Source organism: Pogoniulus pusillus, chromosome 24 (assembly GCF_015220805.1).
Source record: "Pogoniulus pusillus isolate bPogPus1 chromosome 24, bPogPus1.pri, whole genome shotgun sequence".
Taxonomy (NCBI): domain Eukaryota; kingdom Metazoa; phylum Chordata; class Aves; order Piciformes; family Lybiidae; genus Pogoniulus; species Pogoniulus pusillus.
This window is the reverse complement of record NC_087287.1, coordinates 11,193,002-11,210,465: the sequence shown is the minus strand read 5'-3', so window position 1 is coordinate 11,210,465 and position 17,464 is coordinate 11,193,002. Positions and strand designations below refer to the sequence as shown.

The window sequence follows — 17,464 nt, the reverse complement described above, 5'->3', positions numbered from 1 at the left end:
ATGCTACTGGGGTGCTGGGCTTACTTGTTTCAAGCAAAGCATAGAAAATGTTTATTATCTCCAAGATCAGAACTATCCCAGAAATGCAAGGTAGGAATGCAACCAGTCCCTGGGATTTGGCAAGGTCTGGCACTGCTAAGCAGGTCTCTGTTCCTTGTAGTAGAGCCCACCTGAGACTACTGTTGGTATTTACTAGCAGGCCACTAAAAGACCATGTTCAGGAAGGCAAAATTTCAATGTCCTTAACCTTATATCCCACAGAAAGCTCTGAGATGTAAATGTCTGCTTAAAGGTACATTTACACTTAAGTGCCAGCTGTATAGCAATGGATATCCTTCTATACTGCTCTCCCTCCAAGTTTGAGTGTTCAGCTATCTTTACAGGAGAGATTTGGCATCTTAAGCTCACAGGAAGAAGGCTTGACATTATCTCTAGTTTTAATAAGGCTCTTGCCTCTCCCTGGTGTTTCAGAATCAAAGCCTCTCTGCTTTACCTACCATTTAACATTTCTCTCTTATCTTTCCACAGTATGTGGCATTTGCCTCCCTATTCTTCATTCTGGTCTCCATCACCACCTTCTGCCTCGAGACCCATGAGAGATTTAACCCCATCGTGAACAAGACAGAAACTGAGTTCATCGGGAATGACACCCAGGTGCGGCACTACAGGGAAGCAGAGACTGAAGCCTTTCTCACCTACATCGAAGGTGTCTGTGTGGTCTGGTTTACATTTGAGTTCTTGATGAGAGTCACTTTCTGCCCAAACAAGGTGGAATTTATCAAAAACTCTTTGAACATCATTGACTTTGTGGCCATACTGCCTTTCTATCTAGAGGTTGGACTCAGTGGCCTGTCTTCCAAAGCTGCTAAGGATGTCCTGGGCTTCCTCCGCGTAGTCCGTTTCGTGCGAATCCTGCGAATCTTCAAGCTGACCCGCCACTTCGTTGGCTTGCGGGTCCTGGGACACACCCTCCGCGCCAGCACAAACGAATTCTTGCTGCTCATCATATTTTTGGCATTGGGCGTCTTAATCTTTGCCACGATGATCTATTATGCCGAGAGAATAGGTGCTAAACCAAATGACCCTAGTGCCAGTGAACACACACACTTTAAAAATATCCCCATCGGCTTTTGGTGGGCTGTTGTCACCATGACGACCCTGGGCTACGGAGACATGTATCCTCAGACTTGGTCAGGCATGCTGGTGGGGGCCCTCTGTGCTCTCGCTGGTGTGCTGACCATTGCCATGCCTGTCCCTGTCATTGTGAACAATTTCGGAATGTATTACTCCTTAGCTATGGCTAAGCAGAAGCTACCAAAGAAAAAAAAGAAGCATATCCCGAGGCCACCCCAGCTGGGATCCCCCAATTATTGTAAATCTGTCGTAAACTCTCCACACCACAGTACTCAGAGCGACACTTGCCCACTGGCCCAAGAAGAAATTTTAGAAATTAACAGAGCAGGTAGGAAACCTCTTAGAGGAATGTCCATCTGACCGTTAACCTCCATCCCGCGTAGCGATTTAAGATTCAGCCAGACTGCTTTCTTAGAGCAATGGGTAGCACATTTATCCATTCTAGTCCCACCATCACACAGTGAATAATATGTGTGAAGTCTAGGTTGCAGGGACAAATGGTACAGTGGAGGCTGATCAGCAAAACTAAGGATGAGAGCATGCTCCAGGAGCCCAAACTTTGGTCCTGGTTAAGGGCATACAAGTCTCAAGATATTTTGAAGAGCTGTTACATCTAGTGGAAGAATTTTGAAAGTTCTACAGCTATGTTGCTGGACTGTGTAATGCATCTCAGAGGCTCCTGAGAGTTGAATGCTTCTTAGAGCAGAGTAGGAGCCAAGTACTCAGCAATTACAGAGTTTTCTGACTAACAGGGCTGGAATTCAAAACAGCCAGATGCTTTCTCATTTGTTCCCATTTGGGACCTTTCAGCTGTTTTAAATGGCAGATATTGTACATCTCATTACAGAAACTAGGTGCCTAGTAAGTTGAAGGGACAACTATACTGTCATGCATATTCATGAGACAATCCCGTCTCTTTCTGATGATTAACTGCAAAATAGAACAACAGCTCAAATTCTTGACACTAATGCAAAATGACTCACTCTGAGACAAGACTAGATGTAAGGATGTTTATCCCATGGCATGCAAATCAATCTGTTCTATAATATTCCACTAGAATTTAACATTTAGAACTATGAAGAGTTTTGAACCACATTTTCTAAAACATGCTCCTTTTGCAAGTATGGGTTGGTGAGTTACAGCTCTTTCAACCTTCTAGCAGCAAAGGCCAACTGGATAAGGTCTGACTGGTTATTCATTACTGGCCAGTTTGGCCTAAACAGTATCACCTCTTAATATGGTATTCTTATTTTCAATTATACTGATTCATATTAGCAATAGGTCAAACCAGAGCAAAACTAAATCAGACTAATTCTGCTGGGAGGGGGGAGGGAAATGGAAAAAAATACTAGTCACCATGGAATATATTATAATATCCCATGGCTAGTGGTTAATTATGGGAATATCTCAGTTTTATGAGAATCCTCCTATAGCACATAAATTTATGGGGCTCCAATTTGACTATTTAAACCCCATAATCTACCTCTACCCATGGAATATCACTATTTATTCTATGGAGTAATTTCAAAGTAGAAAACCACATTGAAAACAAAGCCAACTTCATTTTTGGCAGATGTTCCAGCCAAGTTGTATAGCAGACATTCTCCAGCCTGTTCAGAATATCTCCCTGTGTTGTGCTAGATAGAAGAGATCGCCATTCAAGTGATATGAAAGGTCATCTAGTCCAAAAGAGATGTTTTGAAAGAGCTAGCATATACCTATGATGGTCTTGTGTTAACAGTTTGGTTTTTTTTCACTTGGAAGAAAACTCTAATCTGTTACTCATTGTGAGTGAGGTATTCTCTTGTCATCTCATAGCCATGCATGTTGATGCCATTGTGAGAGGCACAAAGAAAGTCAGACTTTCCTTTGTGTCTGATTTCACCAATGCCAATGCTAATTTTGGAGGGAAAGAGCTGGTGGGAACCTTTCTCTTCTTTTCTCTTTTCTTTTTTTTTTTTCTTTTCTCTTTTGTGCAAGTATGTAAAATCCATTCAGAGGTAACTAGCTTTCTTTTTTTTTTTTTTTTTTTTTTTTTTTTTGTTAAAGGCTCTTCCATTGCAACAGGCCAATCACAATTCACGTGACTGATAGACTGTCTCTTGCCTATTGTATCTTTGGTGCATAAGCGTATGGTTTTATCATCCATTCCCCTCAGGTTGCAAATGCTTATCACAACTCATGGCCAAGCAGCAAACTTCCTCATAAACAGATGTCTTTGTGGCATCACGCATCAAGAGGGAAAGAGGGCACAAACGATACTGCATGTCTCCTACTGTAAGCAATACACCAACTACCCAATTGTAATGCGCAAGCGATACCAGACTCTTGAGTACTTCAGCAGTCAGCTCCAGAGTGACTTTCTTCTCAGAAATCCCTTGCTTTATAGAGTTCCTTCCATTACCTACCCTGGTCCTCTCTGGGAGCTAGAGGACTAAGAACTCCATGAGTTCAGTGCAATTCCACACTGATATCCTGAGAATATGTGTAATTTTGGTTCAATGGGGAACTGTTTTGCCACCATCAGTGCTCTAAAATCAGCTGTTACTAGAATATCTATGAAGTGTTGATAGCAACAGCAATTTATCTGTTTCTGCAATAATTAAGAGAGACTATTTTTATATAAAATTTCAAGTACATATATTTTAAGAAGTAACAAAGCACACTTACACATCAACTAACAAAACAGACTCGGTAACACTGTTGCTGAAGTTCTGCTTCTGATTATTATGCACCACTAGCAGCAAAAAAATACTGCCTGCATCTCAGCTTCCTAGTAAGGAAAGATCTACAATGTGTGCAAGAAAACAGTGAAAAATAGTAAGATAAGAATTGAACTGTTAAAACAAGATCTGCATTGCCTTGGATGTTGAGGTTCATTTATGTAATATGAAGCATTCATAGGCACTGAGGTGTTCCTGAAACTACAGTCTGCACATTAGATGAAAGCAGGGACTTGCAAGCAGTGAGTGTTTCCCATACTGTACAGTATTTGGATTGGTTGATAGTTCCTAACTGTAAACAACCAGTTAACGTTGTACTAGGAACATGGACTGGGTGCCTAACATTGCTAAAATAATGTCTGAGTTGGCCAAGATATTTCTTGACATTTTTAACTGTAAAGGTTCAGTGTGACAGTGTCTAGGTGATATAAGGTCATTATTCCCCCCAAAAGCCTGATTAGCTGCTCAAGTGTAAAGGACATCATATGAAGTTATTAACTCCATATATTGTGTGGTGGCATAATTAAACACTTCACAAAATAATGATGAGTATGAAATAGTTCCACACAAGATTTTGTCTCCATAGCCCTCTTGTGCACCAAGTCAGCAGTTCTCAGCTGTTCCTGGTCCATACACAGGACTGGGGGCTATGCAGAACCCTGCACAGCCATAGCCCAGTGCCTTTGCTCAGGTTGAGGAACACTTTCCTGGCACAGACAAGCAAACAGCAGAACTCTGCCCACAGGCTGCACAGCTACTGCCAATGATGCCATGGTCATTTACAGGCAAAGTAAAGAGGGTTTGAATATAAATTCTTATAAGTTTGAAAATTGTCCCAAACGTTCTCAGCAGCTCAGTCCAGGGATAATCTAATTTGTCAGGATAGTATCTATAAATAACAGCACTTGATTTTAATTTTATACCAAGAATGTCAGAGTTTGATTCTATCATGTCTCTACTTTCTGTGGCAGCCCTTCCTGCTGTCCATTCCAAGGGAGCAGAAAGGGTGTAAAGGCACTTCAGAGTAGGGGATGGCAGAACTACAGCTGCAGGCAAGCCTTCACCAGCATCATTATGAAAGTAGAGACTTTCTCTATAGAAATGCCTCATGCTTGTAAATTCTCAAAAATCTGCTTATATGGTGCCTGGAGGAGCTAGACCTGATGCAAAGGAGCAGATCTCACATGACCAAATTGATTAAAACTCCTTGACTTGGGGATATCTCTGACTATAGTGGACCAGGCGTCCCCTCACTTAAAACGCACACCAGGTTCTAGCATCCCCATGTCAAGTTATTGACTTTGTTATGCTGCAGTGTTGTTTACAGGCCCAACTCAAGATCAGGGTTTCATTTTGCCATTGTTGTGTATGTGGCAACCAGCATATTCCAGTCAAATACTCAACAGGATAAGTAGACCGCAAAGAGAAAATCGAATTAATCTCCAGTATTTTCATTTGACACATAGCTTAATTTAACTAGGTAAGATCACTGAAAAGGTCTGTGGCAAAGCCACCAGTTGAACCTAACTAAATAAGCAGTGGTCAACCATAGTTTGCTGTCCTGCAGTGCCTTTTATCTAAAGGTTTCTGAGTATTCCAGACAGTCACTACCCTAGCAGAAGTGAAGGAGCAAAAAAGCAAACCAGAAAAAGCCAGTTTCAACCACTTAAACCTAGCTGATTTCTGTCCCAAATCACACACTGCCCTACAGATATAAGTCATTTACCTCAGTACATGTAGTGGAATGCATTAAGGTACAAGTTTGTGAGAAAATCTCAGAACATGAAACCAAATCTTGAAAGTTCTTAGTTTTGTTTGGTAAGTGTTAGCTCTTCAGGCCCTCTTGTGTGAGCTTCTTGCCTGCCTGAAGGTTAAGCTGGTTATGTCATTACATCTCAAAGTTGCCACAGGATGAAGTGGTAACTGTAATTCTCCAACAATATAAAAGAGGTTTAGAACATGAATGGAATTCCTAACTTCATTTGATGTCTACAGTACTGTCTGATACCACAGAGAAATGCTCTTAAGAATGTGTCCAGAATACTTATGCACAGGTGATGGATTATTTTGGGTTCGTTCAGAGAGCTACCCTGATGTTTTATTTTGTACATATATACACAGTGCCAGCACACACAGTGTTTACATAGCTAAACCAAGAATTTATCACCTCTCTGATCCCCTCTGCATGCAGCTTTTTTCACAGTGTACCAATGGCAGAATTTGCTACTCAGTGCAAAGCTGTAAAATACAAAAGAAATACAAGCAGAATTCAGGTGCCTAAGAGAGGAAAAATGTCTGACATTGCTAATATAGTCGTTAGCTTCAGAAAAACTTCTGTGGTTGTTTACTTACCTTCCCCAAGCCAAATTTTCCATAACCCACTCCTCAACTGTGCCTATAATTAAAGCAATCTAAGTCTCACTGACCAAGAGGAATTACATCATTATAGTGACTCCAATGTAACTCCATGGTCATATGAACAGGAGCAAGCTGTGACATTAGGAACCTGTTATCTCAATGCAACTTCTTGAGAGAGAGCTGATCTCCTTTTAAAGAAATAGCGTGGAATTACACATTTCAGCTTTTTCACTCATGCATTCTGAAGGAGGTGCTCTTTTCTCAGGGCTTCATTTTTCATCCCTTCTGTCACCATAAGCTAAGTAACCTGTATTCCTTGTGCAACACCTTGGTTCTAGTGTCAGAAGTGTGCTGAGCACTGTAATTCTAGTGCCAATGCTCAGTGGGAACTGGGGACTCTTAGCAGTTCTTGTCACAGGCCCATTATGCTGCATTAACATTCTGTTGTACTTGAAAACTTCAGAGGCTTTTATGGGTAGCAAAACATTGTTGAAGCTGTAGTTATCTAGTCACTGTGGTGGCCCTTTAATACACAGGGAAGCAAATTCTCTGATCAAATGCCTTTGAACATTAACAACAACAAAAAAATCTAATCTTTGTGTCATAAAACCTTTGACCCTCTCTGTATGATGAACATTAGACAACAATGTGACTGCAAAGAGTTTAGGTCCGTTTCACCTCAAAAGAATTCACAGTTGAAATATGTTGCACACCAAAAAATACTAAAAGGGCAGTGGAAAAGGTAATAGGGAGATGTTTTTTCCTCCCTATCCTTAGCCTCCCTAGCCTTTAAAAACCCAAAGTTCATAACTACAAAATAGAGAATGAGGTAATGATCACATCCACCACAGATGGAGTCCTCTAGATCTAATGCAGAAATTCTAACAGTTTAATATAAAAGCATAAAATATTCCTTTTGTTTTTCTTGTCTAACTTAAAGCATTTGCCAGAGGCACCCCTTATACTGTAAGAAGAGTCAGGCAGTCCTGGAGAGTAATCACTCCTTTATGACCTGAATTGCCCGCTGGAGGTGGCTTTCTCCATTTGTGATCTTATCTCACTGCAGCTCTCACTTAAGATACTCAGTTAAGTGTCCTACAGTTAGGTGCAAGCAATTTGGATCCATTTCTTGACCACTGCCCAATGTGGCATTTCTGCAATTGCAAAGCTGTGGATCACACAGAGAGCAAAATTTATAACTAATATAATGTAATACTTTGTTGTACAATTATTTACCTGTCATTTCCTGTAGAGACACAACCAGTGGGTGTCACTTGTACTATGGTGCTTGTTTACTTTAGAATTTGAATAAAAACTAACATCCTCTATACCAATTTTTTTGAAAGCAAAAAGCAGAAGCTATGAATTCAAGCACAGTGCTTCAGGTTTCCCTGCTTTTCTCTGGCACTATGTGATACATTAAAAACCAAGCCAAACCAAACGAAAAACCAAAACATGTCCCCACACAGCTCCCCATGATCTGGCCAAAGCCAGAGATGAGTGTGTGTAGGGGCAGGATTGCACTGATGTGGAAAAAAAAAAGTAGAAATAAATAATAAATCTTAGGATTTTTCATGCCTTAACTTAATGAGCACAAGGCACTTTTAGCAACAGGAAAACACAGATACAAGTGCTCCAGTCAAGTAAAGCCAACCTGATCCAATCCTCCAGCAAAAGGCAGAAGTAAATATGGTGAACTCTCTTTCTCAAGTGCATGCCTGCCACTGCAGCTCCCATGCCAACGCAGAATGCATTCCTGACATATGAGGGAGGTACTCCTGGCATCTCTCCCTTCTGCTGGACTCAGTATGAGCAGTGTTTGCAGGACAGACAAAGTAACAGTCACCTCTGTGCAAGAAGCACATCCCAGTTGCAGAACTAAGTAGAAAGGATGACTTATTACTACAAAGGGCCAGGGATAAACAGCCTAGTGTGTGAGGTTTCAGTTTTGTGCCCAATCCACTTGCTTATATCCCTCTTACTCTGTACTTGCTGGAAATTTTCTCCAAGCTTTTTGTCTACTGCTTGTCTGTTTATAAGCACACAGCTGAAATAACAAGCAAGCTACCATTCTTGCTGCCATTGCTCTTTGTATTCATCCATGCTCCATGCCTCAGACACCTTCCATACTGTACAGATCATCATACTGTATTCCTCAATTAGAGTTATAAAGTTGTAGCATGACTCACCTGACAACATCTTCTCGCAACCTCTACCTGACCTGTCAACAACCCTATGTGCTCTACAGTATATGGTGATAGCAAGACTCTCAGAAATCCAGGATGGGAATAAGTGAAACTCCAGAGCTGTCAGGATAAAACTAGGAGAGCTTTTCCTGAGCTTTTTGCAATGCAGTACTTCCAGGAACACTAGTGTTCAGCACTGCATTAAGCACCTATCCAACAATACCTGTAATAGCAAAGTGCACTGGGTCTGGCTAACTAGAGCTCCCACATTTCATCTAGCAGTACGATAGGTAGGCAGCCAACATACAGTCACCTCACTTCAAGAAGTAATACCTCTCAAAGGTGATATTCTCTGGGAGTGATGTTACTATGTTGGCCAGTTAGTACTGGGAGAGGTGGTCACCACCATCACTGGAGTGCCTTTACTGGGAGACACGGCTTCCTGGAGGGACCCAGGTCAACACGGTGGTGAGTAAATATTGAAGAGGTAGGTTGGGTTGGAAGGATTCTGCATATTCATGTAGCATACTAAATTTTGCTCTTGGGCCAGTGTAAAGTCCTTAAGTGTGATATCTACTCAGAAGAGCTTCATAACAAATTTGAAAACATGCAGTAATATAAAAATCAGAAAACTTTAATAAAAATACCTAGCACTAAAAAAGACTTATTTTAATGTCCTTAGAATATTGGGGTAACTAAACCTGAGTCGTTATATAGGAATCTTAATTCTTTTACATGTTCTTCACATTTTTCTCTCTCTTTTTCTCTTTTTCTCTTTCACTCTGTTCGTTAACATTTACTTGTTATTACTGTACGTTGCTTGCAACTTGTGTATGTTACAGACTGTCACATTTTATTCTGTGAAGTTTTTCTCCAATTCCCATCAACCTGAGCTCCATGTTGGGCAGCCGAGGAGATTACAAAACAGTTCTTTATTGCAAAAGAACAAGGAATGTCACAGACTATAGGTAACTTCACTGAGATTGTGACACAAAACCTGATGCGAGGTATTAATGCAAAGAGTAAGTACTTGGTATGACAATAGAACTAATTAGTTAAATTACCTTTTTTTTTTTTTTCCAGATAGTCTGCATGGGAAAATTTAATTTTCATTATTCTCCAGCAGAAAAGATTCCCAAACATACCAATTTAGGATTATTTTACTGCCACTCTGATATCCATGCTGACACATCATCACTCATTCTCAAAGGTTTCTATGCTGTTCTTCTCTGTGCTATACCTCCTTCTATACTCTCCAAGCTACAATCTCATCATTTCATCATCCTTTGTCTGTGGTTTAATATATCTTCTCCATAATTCTTTTTCTAATTTAATATAGTTATATCCCTTTCACTCTAAGGACCTGATTTAACAACAAAAATGAGCCCCTACCCATGAGATCCATGGTTTTTAATCCTGCATGAGGCTCTGGAGCCCATAAAAATTGATTTCTGTAGCTGAAGATGGTCTGGCGCAGAAGGATAATTGTTATTTTGCTGAATCAGGTTCTGAGCAAACAATGTTGTTTATGATCTCCCTCAATTACCCCCAAAGACTGCTTTGAAAGAATGATAAAAAATAGTTGATACACATTTCTGATCATTTTCTAGAGGAATAGCATGAAGATTATTGCTACTAATCTTATTCTTAATTGTCAGAATATTCTATCTTAACTCAGAAATCACTATGGCCATGCACTAACTCCAGAGAAGCACGTTTTTCTCAGTGTTCACTGATTCACTATTGTGCTCTGGCCTTCCCTTAATCAGTGAAGAAGCACAGCAGAGTTTAGCTGGAGTGTAGTATAAAACTGATGTAGTTGATGAGTGAGCAATGAACATTAATGAGCAGTAAACACTATCCAGGCAACTAAAACAGAAACAACTTGCTAACAAGAGTTAATTTGAATTAAAGAGACTCGAGAGAGTAAGGAATTGAAATGTAAATATTTCTTTTCTATGCAACATTTAGGAATATAAAGTCAACAGGTATTTTCAGATACTGAGCAACTCTTAAACCTCCCACAAATCAGAGTAAACATTTCTTATACTTGGATTCACCCTCTTAATATAATCACAATTATTTGCTTAGCACAAGAAGTATCAGGCAAAAGTGATGCTGCAATAAAAGAATACAAAAAAGTAATGTAAAATCTGCGCATTTTCTCTAGAATAAACGCAGCTGGGAAATTCTGTCCTCCAGCAGCAACTCCAGCAGCCTCATAGCTGCTACACCTCCTGCTTCCAGATAGCAGGCTCTAAGAAAAGTTAGAGCACAGCACTGTCTACTTGCCCATGCCAACTCTTTTCCTGTATCATTCCATCACTGGCCCAAGAGCCAGAGAAAACCATTATACTAAGACAGTTTTCTGTTGCCAGCATAGAATGACACAAGTAATATTTGTCACATTAACATCCTTTTTGCATCACCAGAAAAATGTAAGAGGACTGAAAACTAGAAGAGTAATTAACTCAACGTGTTATTTCTTCCAGATCAGTTGGTTAAAGTTATCTGCCGTGAGTGACCTCATAAAGATCTTTCTACATAAGAGACTTCACGCAGCTCTTGTGCATGTCAAGGCTAGTGTCAGGTGTTTGAAAATGAGCAAATGAATATAACCCTCAGGCTCCAAATGAAAATCAGAGGATGAATGTCAAGTGGTCAGGAGCAGGACTATCCACAGACTGCAATAATGTCGATCCCAGGTTTGGGATCAGGGCTACAAGATCACGGTCGAGAATTAGATAAGCGCTAAGTTCATTTTGAGTTGTACATGGAGTGTTGGTGTGGAATGTAATTTTAGTCAGACAAGGTGTCCTTAGAAGGAAGAAGACCTTGACCTTTAAAGCAACTTCCTTTGTCAGTTCTGGCCCTCAATTGCAGTAAACTGCTCCTACCTCCTTCCTGCCTGTCAACCCCTCCCACTGTATCACAGGGCTGCAGAAACCCGAAGTCCCTTGAACTTTTGAATAATGGCAAATGGCTCTTCAGAGAAGTAGTAGGTATTAAGGCTGGGCCCTTGTTTCTTTTAACCATTAAACAAGAGTAGTCTATGTTCCTCTGGAAGAGATTGCCACTGAGCTCATGTGACCAAGTAAAACATCACTAGGTCTCTTCAATGCTGTGTTTCTGATCCAGGGCTGAGAAGAGCTGACCTTCTTTAGTATGTCAAAGAATCTGTCATGGTTCACGTATCCAGAACTGATTCATGGGTAAAAATGCATGGATATCATGCTGTGAGTCGTGCAGTTTCTCTCAGTCCTGTTTCAGTCCAAGTAGTTATGAGATACAGAAGCTCCTGTAAAGACTGGAAAAGGCATCAGATTTCCAGTCCTGCAAGGACAGAAAATGGTTCATCCTGAGAGTGTCTTTCAGCTTGGGGTAAGTGACCAATTCACAGCTCTGTGAATTGGGGGACAAAGGAGGAAGGGCAGCTACAATGTCAAGAAGCAGCAGTGTGAGCTGGGAACATGCCTGGCTCACATGTGATTTCTGAAGACATCTAAGATACAAAGAGCAGATCAGGAACTTGTTTTCTTGGCAGCTCTTGGAAGATGGCAGTGTTTGCATACAGGGAGAGGACTGGGGTGACTTTCCCAGTCTAGGGACCACTTGTCTACAAGTGCCACATTTCCAAGCATAGAGTGAAATCAATAATACATCACACAATTATGTCTACCGATAGTCTAAACGTAAGATGCAGTTCAAATAGGTAGAGATTTAGTGTCAGACTCTAGCTTACCATCAAAAACACCAGTACTGGTAAGGCCACAATGGCAGCCCACAATGGCTGGCTGACAAAAGGGATGAGTAGACAAGTATCTCTGCTGTGCTTCTCCACAACAAGCAAAGTATACAATGCAAAATCCAACAGATCTCCTAATATATTTTTTACTCAAAATCTCTCCTCCCCATTTTGAAACTCAGTATTTGCTCAGAAATGCCTGGAGCATTTTAATAGTACTCTTCTGCAAATGGAGATAGATGAGATAGGGGAAAAAAGAAAGCAGAAACCACACAAATGAGGTAGTTGTGAAACATACTACTCCCCTGGGAGATCCGTTGAATTCTTTCTTTAGCCTCTCAGCCAAATCTCTGCAGGAGAATGTTTAAAGCTGGTGCATTTAACTAGGTATTCACAGATAGGACAATTATGGAGATAAGGTACCAAGCTGCGAATCAGAAGATTTTGTTGTAAATAACCTCTTACATAGCAGTGAGCAAGTCACTTCGCTGCATGGTAGCTTTGCCCATCTGTAAAACAGAGATGGTAACACTGACTTTTCTTCATAAAGCAGAACCTAGAGAGCAAAAAAATGCTATACAAACCTAATTCAGATTCTGCTAGCAGGGATGGAATGACTCATGTGAATTTAGTAGGCTGGAATCAAGACTTTGGAATGCTGAACACCTAGAGGTAGTCGTTATTATAACCAGACTGGTAGCCACAAGAGAATAAAGGGTTTATCCGAAATTCTCTCAAATCCAAGGTCCATCTCAGAAAAAACAAACATGCAAACTGAAACTTGGGAAATAATTTTAAAGTTACATCATTTCATCCCATCTTTAGACCTCATTCCTGGAATTGTTCAGCATGTAGATATTCTAGTGAAAACATTAGGAACTTCTAACTCTGGTCTGATGGCATCAGTGATGTTTTCTTTATTCATGTAACAGACTAATCACATATTAAATACCATGTGATTGCCCAGTCCTATCTTCAGAGAATTAGGTGGTTTGGAACAGAGCTACTCAAGACTTGCTTATATACACCAGCGACAGATGCAGTTTTCTGTGCTAGTAATTTCTGTGTCTCCTAATTATTCAGTAAAATTGTCATTGTGCATTAGCACTGCTGTCCAGCATCTGATTCCTAAGATGTGGCCCATGCATGGAATATTCAAGTGACATTAGTAGGACAGCTCAGATATTTGTCTGTGTCTCCAGCTACTCTCTTCTCTTCTTACTGGATAGAAATAAAATAACAAGGCTGTGGATTTTCAATAATTACAAAGGAAATGGCGTCATTGCTAAGGGACTCTGGAGAGCACATTCCAGCTCAAGTGGCTAGGGATATATAATGCTATTTAAGAAATTCAAAGAAGGTCAATTTTCTTGTCATTCAAGCACAACAGAGCCTGCAAGGTGCTTGCAAAAGTGTTACCAGAGAGCAGCCAGGTCCACAACCACTCTGCTTATTATATTTTGAGCTCTAGAATCAGAGCAGTGCCCTCTCCATCACTAACAGTTTAGTTTGCAGATCGAGGCTCAGATGTAGCAATGGGGAAACTCATAAATTGCATTGCAGAGTTCTGCCTCAGTCGTTTCAAGATTAGAGCCTCAGCTTGTAGCAGTAGAAGTTTACAAAGAAGCCCAGTCCCCATGAGGACAGTGGCTCTCCCCAAACACAGTTAAATGATTTTTAAATCAACAGCTCAGTACCTGCAATGTCATTGTTACTATGGCAGCCATGCCAGGTTTTGTGCAGAGTGGCGTTAAACAGAACTGTTATGAACAGGCAGAAAATGTAACTCAGTGCAAACCTAAAACTTTAGAATCCTTCTGAAATTAGCGTCTGCAAATATTACAACACAACTACAGCTTCTGCTGTTTTGAAAACGCATTGAGTGACCTGATTATTTCATCACACAAACCAAAACATTACTCTCTCTCTGAAAAAGTATTTGGCTGATTCTGCATGGAAAAGAAGGGAGGCAGAGGTGAGATCTGCAGAAAAGACTGTTTATGTTGGAACCAACCAGTGACACCTAAATAAAAGTAAAAGCATAGAATTCAATTACTGGTGCTTGGATAGAGGTGCAGTTTGCATTGTATACATCTGTGTGTGTGTGTGTGTGTGTGTGCATGTGCGGATCAACAAACATAACTTTAAGCAGCTTTTGCTCACAAGTCACCTATGTTGTCCATCTGAAGCCAGAGGATCAAAACCCTTCTCTGCAAGCCCTGCCTGATGTACTTTTCCTTTTGTTCTCTCATTTGGTTTCAAAACTGCTGAAACATAAATGACAATATGATGTAGCATTCAGAACAAGTTGGTAGGCAAATCTGGAAGAAGCACTGAAATTAAGTCTGTCTGTTCAGTTTGTCTTTCCTAAAGACTTGCAGGACCACCCATTGCCTTACAGCATCTAGGTAATAAGCATTGTGCAACCGAGGTGTAGGATGCTGCCAATACCACCCAGTTAATGTATCTCAGCATTTGTGAAACTTCAGAAAGTACATTGACTGTTTTCCCTTCCTTTCAACCAAAATACTCACATTGAGCTGTGCCATACTTGGAGTATATTCTTAACATACCAATTTGCACTTTAAGCCCCTAAAATAAATCCTACACTAAATAGCACTTTAAATTGTTTTCTAAATGTCAAACAAGTCACACAGAGAAAACTGACTGTGTTCAGTCTATCCTCATGGGAATGTGTGGAGTAAAATGGGCAAATCTGACAACCTAATTTCATTATTAACAGCTGAGAGAAAAATTTACTCCATCTATTTTCCAAATTTATGGCCTGCTGTAGTGTTTTCTATATGTAGTGTCCTGTGCTGGCATTGCAAATACTGTATGTGTTTCAGAGGAGAACATCAGAAAATGGATTGCCCTTTTTAAAATCCGCATTCTGCTGTCGTACTTCCATATGCAACGTACTCTGTGTGTCTGAACTGTGTACAGCCATTCTGCATGACTGATACTGGAAATGCTATCAAACAATCCGGGTAAATCTGGGGGAGGGGGAGAGCAGGAATTTTCCCCTCAGTAATGTTGCACATAAGTATAAATCAGCACAAACAGAATATACTCAAATACTAAACCCGACCTGACAGTCCACTGCCTCTCCGAAGCGCTGAGCGACAGTAGGCTTCATGACCAACAGGTCGTTCATGCACCATCCGATGTCATGCCAAAACATTCTCCGATTTCTAACTGCAGTCTTCTGCTCACAGGACTAGGAACCAAAGCTCGCCCGTTTCTGAAACTGCCCCTCTGTGCGGAAGTGCAGGTGGCTGCTGTTACACCTAACGCAATTTCATGTTGTTTCTCCTCCCACCTAACAGCCTTTATTTTATTTTGGTGCAGTGCACATGAATGCAGTGTCTAGGACAGATGTGCTACCTTTTGTAGTGTTGCTATAGAACTCTTTAGCTGTGAACCCTTAATTTGCAGCTGGAACTCTAATAAACAGTGCATAGTGTTTCAATAGCCTTTTGCTTATATGTTTGAAGATTCGAAACTGAATGGTGAGGTGGCCAAGGCGGCGCTGGCAAACGAAGACTGTCCCCACATAGACCAGGCTATTACGCCTGATGAGGGCCTGCCCTTTACCCGCTCTGGCACTCGGGAGAGATATGGACCCTGCTTCCTCTTATCAACCGGGGAATATCCCTGCCCGCCTGATGGAGGAATAAGAAAGGGTATGTAGCTGGGGTCCTGTAACCATGTAGATAGCAACCGTTGTAAATAAATATGAGAAAGTCAGCTGTAGCTGTAGCACGCAATAGTGCGCTTGCTGTAGAGATGCACGTTTGGGCTGGAAACCACCACCTGATGTCTGCATTTGGAGTTTCTAACCTATTTCTTTCAGAAAGAAAAGCCTGAGGAGCTGTAACTACCCCATGCAGCTATGCTAGGCAGTTGAGTCTTCCACTCCAGCTGGTGCACTAAGTTTTAGTGGAGGATGCTCTGCAAAGTCCTTAAATTAGCCCATCCTCCAAGGAGAGGTCAATTAGCATTTCATAGCAATGAAGGTTTGCCACTTCGAAAGCTCACAGATCTTACCAGACTCTGAGGAGCATACACATGAAGGTGGCAGACAGAGAAGATAAACTAACCACAAACACAAAACATCCTAAAGAGATAAGAAACTACTATTTGGCTACCTGAATAGAGCACTACAACAAGTTATTTGGCTATTCCTAGCTGTTTAGTTCAACAGAAAGAGAAATATACAAGAACATCTGTTTGCACAGGTGTCTCACAATTGGAAAATAATCAATCTAAAACCACTTTCATAAATAAACCATTGCAAGTTCTTTTCTCAGACTTCTGATAGCCACAAATGTTTCAGAAGCAACTGCATTTTAGATTGCTAATGGTCAGAATAATCTATTTAGCAACAAAGGCCAAATCAAATGAAAAATACTTCCCTTCTTAAAATAGGTTGTTTTGTTTAAGTAATTTAACACAAGGAAACCATATAAACCAAAATCAGAGTTATATATGTACGCATCTAAGTTGATAAGGAAAAGGAAAATTGGAAATCTCTCTCTTCAGATCAGTGTTTATCACTGGTGTACTGTATATAGTATATGATATAGTCAGTATTTTAAAACCACAAAGATTGTATGACATAACCATACCCTGAGTATGGAGTACAGAATTCCCACGTGCCATTGTATGATGGGCAATAGTTATAGCAAATGCCAGTTATAGATAGTGTATGTATTTATAAGTTTAGAGCTTATCATCAACAAAGATAGAGTTGGACCACAAGACTTTCATATGAAAGTATATCCTCTGAAATTTACCTTTGTAGCAAAGCGTTTTACTTGATTCTGTATCGGATAAGCGTTGGCCGTGTTCATTCAGCCTGGGCGAGTTCGGGTGGTTCCAGTGGATCAGGGGAACACTCCAAATGGCACATCCTTTGGGATGAGGAATGTATGGTTTTCACGATGCACTGCAACTGCCTCTCGTTACTGAATGAAACAGAGGCTGGTTGGCTAAAGAGTAATATATGTCAGCATATTGTTGGCCTGTTTGAAACACGTTGAGAGCATCTTAACTGTTGTTCCAACAGAATTTCATCCATAGTTTGTGTAACTCTCTGTACACTTGCTGAGCTACTTACATGCATGTCTGATAAAACAGGGGAAAGGGAGGGAGGGAGTGGGGAGGGAAACTGAATGCATGCAATTATCTTTTTTTTCTTTCTTTCGTAATGCTGAGAACAAAAGAGTAGTATCTCTATAGCAACACAATAAATTCTATGGATTTTGTTGCCTTTTCCCCCTCCTGCCCCTAAAGATACCAGAAACCTTAATTTT

General features: G+C 40.6%; 1 protein-coding gene across 5 annotated transcripts in view; it reads left to right on the top strand.

Moving 5' to 3' along the window:
- The window catches only part of KCNC1 (potassium voltage-gated channel subfamily C member 1), a 112,959-nt gene that overhangs the window by 76,709 nt on the left and 18,786 nt on the right, over positions 1–17,464 (top strand). For 4 of the 5 annotated variants that reach the window (XM_064163583.1, XM_064163582.1, XM_064163584.1 and 1 more), the window contains exons 2-3: positions 529–1,462; positions 15,644–15,832. In XM_064163583.1, coding sequence (XP_064019653.1) covers positions 529–1,462; positions 15,644–15,832 — 1,123 coding nt within the window. The remainder of the gene's footprint in view (positions 1–528; positions 1,463–15,643; positions 15,833–17,464) is intronic. The other variant, XM_064163587.1, reaches the window with a different exon arrangement.